At 43.4% G+C, this 12,722-nt stretch overlaps 1 protein-coding gene across 2 annotated transcripts; it reads right to left on the bottom strand.

Moving 5' to 3' along the window:
* Positions 1–5,144: 5,144 nt before the first annotated feature.
* On the bottom strand, positions 5,145–12,217 carry TENT5A (terminal nucleotidyltransferase 5A). 2 transcript variants are annotated; one of them, XM_006054081.4, is made up of 3 exons: positions 11,889–12,217; positions 11,107–11,665; positions 5,145–9,963 (listed from the first exon to the last, which is right to left on the bottom strand). In XM_006054081.4, the coding sequence occupies exons 1-3, from the start codon at positions 11,906–11,908 to the stop codon at positions 9,187–9,189; spliced, it is 1,356 nt and encodes a 451-aa protein (XP_006054143.1). In that variant the 5' UTR covers positions 11,909–12,217; the 3' UTR covers positions 5,145–9,186. The 2 variants fall into 2 exon arrangements, with proteins under 2 accessions (XP_006054143.1, XP_006054144.1); XM_006054082.4 differs by having other exon boundaries at positions 11,945–12,086.
* Between the last annotated feature and the right edge of the window lie 505 nt (positions 12,218–12,722).

Here is a 12,722-nt window from a genome sequence, read left to right as displayed (position 1 = left end):
CACTTTTCAATTAAGACTACAAGTGAGAAGGAGCCAGCTTCATATAATCCTTGTAATTCTTCACAGAATATCAAGCCAAGGGCATAAGAAAGTATTTATTAAATGTTTGGATGATGGTGAAAGTTGTGGATTTGTCCTACTCAGTGCAGGCCGGAGGAGAACATAAGTAACCGATGACAGTTTACAAAATGCTCCTTAAATAAGATCTCTACCCTGACAAAACAAATACCCAGACTGACAACACACCCAGTTCCACACAAACTGGGACCGGGTAAGGTCTGGGGTGCCTGGTGCATTTGAAGCCTCTGAGAAAAGAACTTTCACAGCTCTGGGAAAAAGAAAAAAAAAAAAAAAAAAGCAGCAAAGACTAAGTTGTAATAACTTCAAGATGACAGTTAACCAGAAGTGGTTACATAAGAAACATTCAAGGGAATTTTAATGTGCTGCAGCAAACAGAATTATAGGGCAATAAAATTTCAAGGTGCATTCTAGTTAAGCCCTAAAGATTTTTGCAGTGGTTTTGAAAAAGAGAATGCAAACGTCCAGCAGCTCAGGAGAGGGGGGGAATTTTTGCTTCCCTCAGCAGAAACTGCAAAATATCTATCTTTATCCTTCCTGCCAAACGAGCAAATGGCCAGTGCCTGTCCACACAGGGGGCTACCTGTGGGGAGATCTGCCCCTGAAAGCTCCCAGGAAGGCACATTTCAAGGGCTATTACCCTCACCCAGATTCCCCATTAGTCTACAGGGCTCTTTATAGTACCCCATGCAGAGCTAAGCCTCATGAGTAATTAACCCCAGGGTAGCTGAAAAATTAAATTTCAGCAACTAAGTTCTGCTTGTAAGTGGAACCTAGCTTCTAAAGGTCAATGGACCAGGCCTTCCCCTTCTTTTGGGTCTCAGAGTCTAACACAAGGCTGAACACGTAAAAAGCATTCAGCAAATATTTAATGAATGAACCATGTTTCAAAGGGTTTGCTGCCACAGGGCTGCTCTCTGTGAATACAGCGTTTCATGGTACCTGAAGTTAGATATTAACAAGTTATAAAGTGTTCTGGACTCTAGCTGTATACTAGGAAACGTTTTCAGCCAACGTAGGTTTTAGGCTTGCCTGTTAAAATACAGGACTCCCAATTCAATTTGCATCTCAGATAAATACAGATAATTTTTAGTATAAGTATGTCCAAAATATTGGACAGGACAAACTTACACTTTTAAAACAATCATGGCATCTCTGAATTTCAAATTTAACTGGGCATTGTGTATTTTTATTTACAAAATCTGGCAACTCTAATTCAGACGTTAGGCCTTGAACTTGACTGAATTTGTTTCTCTTCTCTGACAATCGGACTCTAAAATGCAGATATTTTAATACTTCTTTACATTCCCTATTAAAATCAAGAACATATGAAGCATGATCTTCTTTACCTTATTTGAAGAGGTCTATAGGAAGATACTCCAGACCTTATGCAATTCAGAATTAGTGCATAGGATGGCGATATCCATAGTGCCTAGTGTAGCTCCTTACGTTGAATTTTGCTAGAAGAAGAAAAAATAGAAAGAATAGGGTTTCAGCCGTTTTCTAATGACATGGCCAGATGATGCCACAAAATCTTGGCATTACTGATAAGTACACACTGTGCTGGAAAATCAATAGTTTCTGAAGGGGATTCTGAAGGGAACTTTCCATTATGGAGGTTAGAAATAACTTAGCCCCACACTCATAAATTCCTGCCGTTGGGGCGCTCCATGTCCCTCGGCAGAAAGCACGGGCCTCGTCCTAACTTCATAAACTGCAACGCTGGAATGGCTGCTTTTAAAAATTACTAAGGGCATCTATTTTTGAAAACAGCATTTTTCAACGATTTTTAATGCCAGTGATTGAGCTAAGAAAGTAAATATAAGAACAGCTGTCCCTTCACTTTAAGAAAACCTGATCTGCTGAAAGAGCTTAGGTAAGCAGGTAAATGGTGAAAGTGGTTATTTATATTAAATAATAATTCATTTCAACACTCCACCAACTATTAGCATCCCCTAGCATTTAGAAAAAATCATTTACTCCCTTGCAAAGAGTTCCTAAACAACTTCCCCAGGTTTTCTGTATATTAGGGTGGTGAAATTTTCATCCCCTGCTCATTTTAGTCTCCATATTTAAAAATATCTACATAATGGTTTGTAGTTACAGTTAGTGTTCCCTTGCCTTAACGCTCTAAGGTAATATAAATTCTTCCTGCTGTTCTACAGAAAATGACTTGCCTATAACTCAACTCTCTTCAATCCACTTCCTTTTCTCCAAAACTTGTAGATACAATTTTTATGATGTGTGTGAATAAAACACATTTTATTTCCATTCCTTCATATGCTCTCCTAACACTTAAGTATGCTGCTGCTAAGTCACTTCAGTCATATCCGACTCTGTGCGACCCCATAGACAGAAGCCCACCAGGCTCCCCCATCCCTAGGATTCTCCAGGCAAGAACACTGGAGTGGGTTGCCATTTCCTTCTCCAAGGCATGAAAGTGAAAAGTGAAAGTGAAGTCGCTCAGTCGTGTCCCACTTAGCGACCCCATGGACTGCAGCCTACCAGGCTCCTCCGTCCATGGGATTTTCCAGGCAAGAGTACTGGAGTGGGATGCCATTGCCTTCTCCAACACTTAAGTATGGTAGACATTAAAAAATTAAACTCACTATGCATTACTGTTTCTACAAATAGATTCACTTCCCTAGAAATAGCAAAGAAGGCTCAGTCTTCATTTTTCAGTAAACACTTTTTTTGAGAATAGTTTTATGTTTAAAGAAAAATTGTGAAGAGAGTACAGAGAATTTCCATATACCCTAAATCCACTTTCCCCACCGGTAATGTCCTACAGTAGCATGGGACATTTGTCATTAACTAATGAACTGAGATGGAAATATTATTTCAATAACACGGCACTTTATTCAGATTCCCTGAGATTTTACCTCATGTCATTTTCTTTCCCAGATCCCATCCAAAACACCAGAGGACAATCAGTTGTCATGTCTCCTTAGGCTCCCCTTCCCTGTAGCAGTTTTCAGATTTTTCTATGTTTTGATGATTTAGTCTGATACTTTATAGTATACCCCTCAATTCAAATTTGTCTTTTTCTCTTCTCACAGTTAGACATTATGGCTTTGGAGAGGAAGACTGTGGAGGTAAAGTACCATTTTCACCATCTCATAACCAAGGTGTTTGTTATCGTCATGATTTATCACTGATGATGGGGACCATGATCACCTGGCTTAGAAGGTCTGTCCGGTCTCTCCAGTGGTAAAAGTATTCTTTATTCACTTTTTTCCATACAATGCACTTTAGAAATAAGTCATCACACCCAGCTCATGCTTAACAGGCTGGGAGTTAAGGTCTACCTCCTGGAGTAAGCAGTATCTACACGGATTATTTGGAATTCTGCATGGGAAATTTATTTTTTTTTTTGCTTCCATTTATTTATGTAACCATCTATTTCTATCCATGTGGTGGACTCACAGACATTTTATATTTTAGGTTAGAATCAAATACTTTTTTTTTTTTTTTTTTTTGCTCAAATTGCTCTAGTTACGGCCATTGGAGTTCTCTCAGATGGCCCCTGTGTCCTTTTGACATACCCGTCATCCCTGTTTTTTGTTGTTGCTGTTTTTCCTTTTTTAGCACATCTTATCTTTCTGAAACAAGATGTTCCAGGTTCCTCCGAAGTATTCCCTGTCCCGGCCCTTGATCCAGCCATTTGTCAAAGGAGACCTGGTTCCTTTTTTGGGAGCACAGCACTAGAAATCAAGACCGGGGTGTTGCTGGGTGAAAGCCATTGTCAATTTAAATCATTTTTCTCCCCCTCTCCCACTTGACTGTATTTGCTATTAGACTGCAGGACATTCATATTTTTATTTTAAACTTAGTTCTAAGAAGGAAATTATGGCTTAATTTCTGAAGTATTTAATGATTTTAAGAATTATATTCTACTTAATATTCTAAAACTATGATTTTGATTTCCTTGTTTTTGCTTTCTGGGTATTAATTTTTTGTCTTTTTTCTTCTCAAAGAAACTATTGCATGGAAGTTAAGATTATTCCCAAAGAAAAGAAGAGTGGGTTACTTCCCTCCAGGCTTAGCTAGGTGCAGTCTGGTAGTTCAACTAGAAATAGTAGGGTATACCTAAGGCTACCCTTTAAGTAGGAGCTTAATATATACTGTCCTTATTCAACCCTTGCTTAAAAAGGAGTCTTGTGATGACCACAGACATGCAAGGGATGGTTGTAAAAAAAATGAAGAGGTTGCAACAAAGGAAGAAGAGAATGACACACAAATACCACTACCAAACCCAATAACCACCTAGTATTTTTATAATGTGTATGTGAGGGAAACTGGCTTTGAATACCAGGAATGGCTCTTTCTTAGATACAGTGTCAAGCATGCATTCTGTCCAACATCAAAACTTTCAATGGTTTTATAAACCACAAGGATGTCCTATAATAGCTGAGGCTTACCAAACTCTCATACTACTAGTAGTGAGAAAGTCTCCAAAGAAACACAAAGAAAAAATAAATGGCTGCTCCCTGGCAATCTGAACAGGTGAGATTACATGAAATGCTTGTCAAAGAGCAATGTCTTTGCACTCGGTACATGCACACAAATAAAGCACAAATTAGATCCTGTGATCACTCTTCCTTCCAATTAGTGACTTTCAAAAGGTTCTCCCTTCCTCCCAAGGTGAACACTCTGAGTAACACTATAGAGCCTTAGATGAGACACATAAAACCGGTGGTGACCTCATCACAGCACTTGGGCTACTCCCGAGAACCAAAGCCCCCTCAGGGCTACAGCAGCCCTACAGTCCAGAATCAGGAGCCTCTACTGATCCTGGAAGACAGCTCTGCCTACGGCACTTAACACGGCTAAGCTCATAACCAGATTCAAAATGTCAGTACTCATTATCTAGATTCTAATGGAGCCGACCGAGCCAGTCAAGAGTTGGGCTGGCTGTAAGCTGGGCATTTTAGTGACTTGTACTCCAATCAGAAGTTGATAAAGGTGGGTCTTCTCCAAACACTGCCCCATCTTTTCTCACGGACACAGCTGGACTCGGAGGATATGGTCTTTAGACAGCACAGACACGGAAGACAACACACAAATCAATAGAAAAAAATAACTTCTTTTTATTTACAAAAAAAAAATCCAAATATTGGATGCTGTAAACAAAATTCACAATCTGTTCCCTCTAGCGTTGATTCAAACATGTCAGTTTTTAAAGAGTCCATTCTCCATCAACTCCTTTTCTGCCTGTGACACAGTCTAAAGTGAAAGTATTCCAAAAGAGTGACCCCAGAAGCAGCTTGCTGCAAACAGGACGTCTCGGAGCAGGTGATGGTTGTAGAGAGGTCGAAGAGAGAGACAGCCAGCGGGCAGAGACTCCTCTATTCTGCAAGGATTTGCAGCCATTCTCACCAAGTTACTTGCCATCTTCCAACTCTGTACTTTGACCATGTACTTTGTTAGCAAGCCATGATTATGACAAAATATTACATAGAGATTCTTTCTTAGCACTAAAAAGGCTATGCTATGAGAGATCATAAAGAAAGATTATATTCAAACAGGTACTATATATGAAATTACTTTTTTTGGCTTTTGGCGTCATCTAACACATGTTGTCTTCAAACAACAAAAAAGCTTATTTCTGAACTGCTGACAGCTTTTAACATAATACATTTCATTTACAAAATAGTTCACAATATTTATTTGGCAAGCATTGCACTGAAAACAACTTTACACGCAGTAAGGCAACCTACAATAAGCAAACAGAAAAGGGTGGCAAAAACGAACAGTATGTTCACTCTTCTTGGCGTTTCCTCCTTGGCTTGGCTTACAGACCTTCCATCCTTGCAATGCTGGAGCCTTGTTAAAACAGTCCACCCAATACCAAGAGTGAGCAAATATTTGATCCTGTTTCTGGAAAGGAAAAGTCCATCTTGATGTAAGACATCTTGAGGCAATGAGACTTTACTGCAAATAAAGTCAACTTGTTAAAAGGGCACTGTCATGGGTGAAGTGTTCCCTGATGTGCCAGGCTAGACAGGTGAGAAGAACCTCCAGCAGAGGAAAAAAAAAAAAAACTTCTTCCTGCTTTAAAGTAACAGCGCACTCGACCAGATAAACACAAAGGTATGCAAATCACAGACACTAATCAGGAGTTGAGAGCTGTCCTTTCTTCTGACCTATGACACATGGCTCTCTCTCACCAGACATTCAAATGTTTAGGTCACACATCCACAAAGATAGACATATATTCCACCGTTTGTTCAACTACATATGCACAAGACTATAGTACATACAAAAGGGAAATAAATTATATCAATCAAAGTAAATGCCGAAGGTTGTCTTGAGTACAGCCTGTTCTAACTGAAAGCCAGGTGCTGGCATTTCCAACTATGCTACCAGCCCTGGAGTAAGCAAGAAAAGAACATAAATATCTGAGAAAACAAATGAAAAGTGTATTTTTCAAAGAAGGCCCCTCCATACAAGAATCTGTGCCATAAAATAACAGCGGATCGTTGCTCTGGCAGAGCCGGAGACCTCCAGATTCTTTGTGAAATAGTGGACGACTCATCCGTCAAGAGTTAGGATGAGAAGGAACAAGGCAGATGCCCAGACGCTCCTCCTCCATTCCCAAGTGTTCCCTTAGCTTTAATCTTAGGGAATGTCCAAACAGGTAAGGAGGATGGAGCTCTGGGTTTCTGACCATTTAGTATCAGGCTTAATCTGCAAATGGAACATTTCCTGGGAATTAGCAATGAATTTCTCAAAACCCAGAGCTGGAGTGAGCGAGTCGGAGCCAACATGGGAGAAGAAAAAGTTCCCTACATAACAGCGAGTGGCAGTGCAGTAGCTGTTACAGCTGGGACAGAGTTCACAGGGAGGCTGCTCCAGCAAACCCATCAAGTTCCGGTTAAGGCTTCAAAGAAAGATGCGCAAGAAAGGTAGTTGGATGGATTAAACTAACAATGAGCATCTGAGGGATGCCCAGATAACAAACAGATTACACTGCCAATAGGATGATGCTATTTTCCTCCCCAATCCCTCTCTAATGGATGACAACAATCAGTTGATTCTTCAGAGGGCTGCACATAGTAAGCAGTCATCCACTAGGGTTGGTAAGGGATGATGTGGCTGCCTCATAAGACAAGAGGGAAGGTTTTCGGATGTTAAGTTTTGTTTTCAACAAATGCATTGTCAGAGACCAGTGTCCAAAGAAATTAAAGGCTGGGAGAAGGGATGGGTTCAAGATTAGCTGTCACTGAACTGAAATAGTAACACCAGTTCATTTCACAAAGGTGTAACTGGTCTCTTGAGACAGAAAATAAAGTTGAAACTGATTCGATGCAAAGTGAGTGAATTTGAAGTACAGTACTAAATATTTAAATGCAGTGTGACAACCAGATCGAAGATGTTTCATGTTGGCATGAATTTATAAAATTTTATATATAATATATCTCATATATAAATTTTAAGCAATTGTGCAAATACTCTTTAAAAAGGGTCATTTCACATTTACTAAACTCTAGTGGTCCTGGAATGCATAATGCACTCATTTAAAAATTCATTTAAATATTAATAAGTAGTGTTCAGATCACCAGAAATTCTTTTGAGCAGTCAGGGATTTAAACAGACTATCACTGATCCATGATCCACTGGATTATACATCATGGAGGTATGCAAGTATTACAAAAACTAAAAGGGTTCAAACTGTCAAAATGGCAGTTCAGTATAAAAAAAAAGTGTTCTGCCAAACAAATATTCTCCCATTTGTGGAATTCTATGGCTCACAAAATAAAAAGAAAAAAAAAAAAAAAACACTCACTAAAAAGGTATAATCTCTGCTCAATCTATCAAATATATTAATTGTTTTCCTCCTTCATTCACTTTAAGTTTTTTAGATGTGGGATTTAATTCATCACTGCAATATGCCCACTTCTCAGGTCATCCTGTTGAAAACATAAAAGCACACAGTATTTAAACATTTCCTATTTGCTACATTATTCTAGACCATAGTCAATGAACTGTGTGTATATACACATATCACAAATATGTATATATATACACATAATATACACACACATACACATGTACCTAGGATAACATCACACCAACAATGTTAACTTTATACAAGTATTTGTCAAGAAAAAAATAGGGCATCTCCTCCACCATTCACAAGCTTATGTGTTGTTTTATTTTCTTCTTGAGTCCCTGATAAAATAAGTCATTAAACCATAAAATTTTTCCACTTCAAATTTTCAGAAGGCAACAGGCACTTGGATGTATATTGGTGTGTAACAAATATAGTAACTCTTTATATATTCTACTATCTCTCTTCTACTTGGGTATTTTTATCTGGTAAATCTTTGGTCCTTGAGCATACTTTCTTTGCTACAGCTGTTTTTGCTTGCATTTTCACATTTTAAAAAATGTGAGCTATGCACGCAGCTGGAAATAATGGATTGTGTCATCATAAGTTCTGCTGTTTGTTATGAGAACTGCACCAACCTACTACTGTTCATTTGGAGCAAGCCATTTCTATTAGCGCAATGGGAGAGTTCCACAGATAGTATTCACTACAAGCCTCAGCAATCCCAATGTTGGTGTACCCCTTCTTTCTGTACCATTGTTACTATCTGAACTCCTGAATTGATAATTAAGTTGGAGGGAGACCTTTTTTTAATCTCTGTATATTCCCTTTCATGAATTCCATCTTATAAGAAACTATCCACTTGTCTTTTTTTCCTACGGCAAAGCTATGGGAGCAGGTACTGCAAACCCATATTGTCATCAAGCTTTTTTTTCCTCTGTCTCTAGTTATTTTAGGAGAACCTGGTTGCTTTTAATGACAGGTCTCTTTTGTTTCAGCAAAGAATCCAATTGGGTAGGAGAATCAGGCGGGAGGGTTGGTGGTGGTGGGTGGGTTATTTTGAGATCGTGCCCCCATACCTATGAAAAGATCCACAAAGCTTTGCCAAGTTTAAAACCAGGAGCAGATCATCATTGCACAAAACATATCCCTAATAAGGGCTGGATCACTCAGCCTTTTTCTTTTTATTTTTCTTTTCTCTCTCTCTCTCTCTTTCTTTTTTTTTTCCTATCTTGTCTGAAATGGCTTCCCCACAGGACATTTTTAAATGATTCTTAATTGCAGGGTAGCCAAGTGGAGTATGTCTGTTGCTGGCATGTGAACACTGGCTGGACCTGTGCAATGTAGTAATTGCTAAAGTTGGCATCTGCTACATAGGGGGCCGGCTGGTAATAGCAAGTGACGTTGGCCACGTTAGGGATGACATTCTGGTCAGCTAGCACCCGGATAGCCAGCATTGTGATCAGGTTTAAAGTCTGTCTTCTTTCATGTCCCATCAGACACACGGTACTCTCATTCACCACTCCATGAAGGGTCATGAGATAGTCATACTTGCGGTCTTCCAAGCCCACGAAGTGGTTCTGCAAATAGGACTCCAGTTTTCTCTGCTGCTCTCCAATGTCTGAGAAGTCGATGAAAAACCTGGAACACATATACCTCTGAAGGGTCTTGATTTCATCAGAGGCGGGCCTAAAGCCCCTCACTAAGAGGTTGCAGTACTTTAACAGGCCTCCCCCTCTGATTTCCTCCGGGTTCCGTGTGGCAATGATCTTGTTACAAAGATGATCAAAGGCTTCATGGAAATCGCCATAGACGCTCTCCCCGATTATTGTGGGGTGAAACGTTTCAGTCATCGGGTTCTCTGAACATTCGTAAAAGAGGAGAAGAGAGTCTAATTTGATTTGAAAAGAATCTACACTAAATTCAAACTGCCTCCGGAGGGAATCCACAAATTTCAGTTCCACATTTTTGCCACTGTTGTTTGACAGGGATATAAGACTCCATCGGTCAGAGTCATTGCACACTTTAACCATTTTCTGCACATAAGCTTCCTACAATTTAAAAGACAAAACAAGAAGATGAGCAAACCTAGAAAAAAATAATAAATACATCCTCATCACAGCTGAGAATTATTTTGCTCCTCCCCTTTTGTTTTGTCAAGTTTCAGCAAAACACTACCTACAGGTTTAAACATTAAACAGTCTTCTGAAAACAACAACAACAAAAAGTACATTTAACGAGTGGTTCTGCTGTCTGGGAAAGAGACTAGAAGTAATAGTTTGAGGCTTTTGGCAGACATATCACAGTACTAAGCGGTTCTGTTGTCATGTCTGACTTTTGAAATGTTATTTTTTGAGAATGCTCTTACAGGTACAAGATTCACACAATATAGCTGCAATATTCAAAAGACAGAAGGGCCTACAGTAAAAAGTCAGTCTGCCTCTCATCCTGTCCCTAGTCACCTAGTTTCCCCTCCACCCGCCAGGCTACTGATAGGATCAGTATCTTGTGGGTCCCCGCAGGGATTCTGCAGCTAAAATCAAATATGAACTAAATTAAGACATTCTGGGAGGCTGGTTCCTCAGATCATTTTAACGCGCTTTGAGCCAAAGTGGGGAGGAGGGGACCCATTATATTCCGAACCCAACCACCAACCAGGAGAAAAGCCGTATTTATTCTTAATGCCTGGAGTCAGCAGAAAGCAGCTAGGAAATTAGTCACTTTTTCCAACACAATAATAAGCCCATTGACTCGCCTCTGCTGCAGGCTGCAGGAGACTCAAACATCCAATGACTCAAAAAAAAAAAAAAAAAAAAAAGATGGACAACATTTCACTCTTCTACTTATCAGAATGTACGAATGTACTCCGGACACGACTCAAGCAAGGAAAGCCAAGAGTTAAAAAATAAGGAGAAGGAAGAGAGGGCAGGGCAGATGAGGAAGCAGAAGGCGCGGGGCGCTGAAGCAGCAAGTCAACGAAAACACTCAGACACAAGTCCACGCACCTTCGTGAACTCAGAAAAAAAAATAAGATAACTGAAAAGCAAAATTAGCCAGGGCGCGCACACGGGTCCAGGTGGCCGACCCGAACCCCGGGTGTCAGCCGTGCAGCACTCGCGCCCGGCCCGCCGCGGGGGCCCCGGGCCCCTCTGGGGTGGCGGGGGCGGGGGGTGGTGGCGGAGGGAGTGATTTACCTTGAGCGTGAGTGGTGTGATCTTCTCCTTGTTCACCCCTTCGGGTAAGAAGTCCAACAGGCAGTCCAGCACGACGTCCTTCACAGTCTGAAACTCCTCTTCCCCACGCAGGTCGGCGCAGAAGATCAGGTCCAGGTCTTTGTAGCCCAGGCCGCTGTCCTGGTGCAGGACGTGGCTGGCGGCCGAGCCGTTGAGGCGCACGTCGCGGACGCCGATGCGCTTCTCGGCCAGCCGCCGCCGCACCACCTTCACGATCAGGCTGGGCTGCAGCTCGAGCGTGGGGAAGTTGCCGCGCCCGTGGATCGGGATGGTCTCGCTCAGGATGCCGTCCAGCCGCTGCACTTGCTCCCAGTTCAGCACGTTGCAGTGCGCGGTGGGGCTCTCGCAGTATTCCAAGCAGTGCCCGGCAAACCCGCCGCCGCCGCCGCAGTCGCCGCCGCTCAGATCGCCGCCCAGGGGGATGTAGGGGCCGCCGGCCAGCTCGTCCTCGGCCATGGCAAAGTACCCTTCGCCTTCCGCCATGAAGTGCCCGCCGAACGCCACTTGGCCCTGGTCGGTCCTAAGAGAGAACGGGGGGGGGGGGAAGTGGGGGAAGGAGCGCGCTGAGGACGCTGAGAAGCGGCAGGGCGGACGGGGGAGGGGGGCCGCGAAGGCAGGAACGCGCCCCCTTTCCCCGCTTGAATCCCCCCGCCTCGCCTAGGGGGACACCCCGGAGACGCTCCCTCCCCAGGCCCCCGCGGTTCCCCAGCCGCGCGCCGCGCCCCGCAAGAGCAGCCCCGCACCAAAAGTATCTCTGATGCATCTGGAAAAGCGCAAGCGGGAGTCCCGTCTGTGTCACCTGGAGGCGGCCGCCCCTTCTAGGAGCGCGGCGAGCGAGGAACTGCGAGGCGACAACTCTTCGCGAGCAGCGAGTGCGCTCCCGGCCTCGGCGAGCGACTCGAGTCCTTCCTAGACCCCCGCCGCCCGCACCGGCCACTCCCGCCCCTCGCCCCCGCCCGCGCCGCCTGAGTCGCGGTGGTCCCGGAGGTGGCGGCTCCTGCTGCCGCCGCCGCCGCCGCCGCCGCCGCCGCACACGTTCCTGTCTCTGGAGCTTTAGCAGTTGTGCGGGAGAAACGGCCTCAGTACTTTTTTTATACGAGGTCCTCTGGGCGCTTCCGGGGCCCTGCGCCGCACGAATCGCCACACCCTCCTCATCTGCATAGGGCACCGCCCCCGCCCGCCCGCCCCGCTGCCCGAGCCCTGCGGAGCTGAAAGGCTGCGGCGGCCGGTCCCGGAGCGCGAGGCCGACGGCGGTTGTGAGTGTGCACTCGTGTGCTTGTACTTATATTTGACGTATGGATTCCTCCCCCACCTCCCACACACACAAAGCCCCTCTTTTTATTTTTTATTTTTTCCCCTCCAACGAAGCATTTCCGATGCCTCAAGAGTTCTAAGTCGCCCGCACAACCAGAGTCCGGCGAAATTCGCGCAACTGCAGAAACTTCCCAAACATAAAATTCTCGCCTTTTCTGGCGCGTCATTATGGCTTGTGGACGGGGCTCCAGAGGTTCTTTCGACTCCCCGAACCCCCGACCATCGTTTTATTAGACAATGTGTGGTGTCAAGCTAGACCATTT

This window comes from Bubalus bubalis, chromosome 10, assembly GCF_019923935.1.
Source record: "Bubalus bubalis isolate 160015118507 breed Murrah chromosome 10, NDDB_SH_1, whole genome shotgun sequence".
Lineage (NCBI taxonomy): Eukaryota > Metazoa > Chordata > Mammalia > Artiodactyla > Bovidae > Bubalus > Bubalus bubalis.
The sequence above is the reverse complement of the archived record's forward strand: the minus strand, read 5'-3'. Positions and strand labels throughout refer to the sequence as shown.

Bases quoted from the DNA above. Each gene is read 5' to 3' on its own strand.
- TENT5A (XM_006054081.4), bottom strand. From the start codon at position 11,908: ATGCATCAGAGATACTTTTG. The intron at 11,666-11,888 runs GTGCGGGGCTGC...GTTCTCTCTTAG, and splicing joins ATGCATCAGAGATACTTTTG to GACCGACCAGGGCCAAGTGG. The intron at 9,964-11,106 runs GTAAATCACTCC...TTTAAATTGTAG, and splicing joins TCACACCACTCACGCTCAAG to GAAGCTTATGTGCAGAAAAT.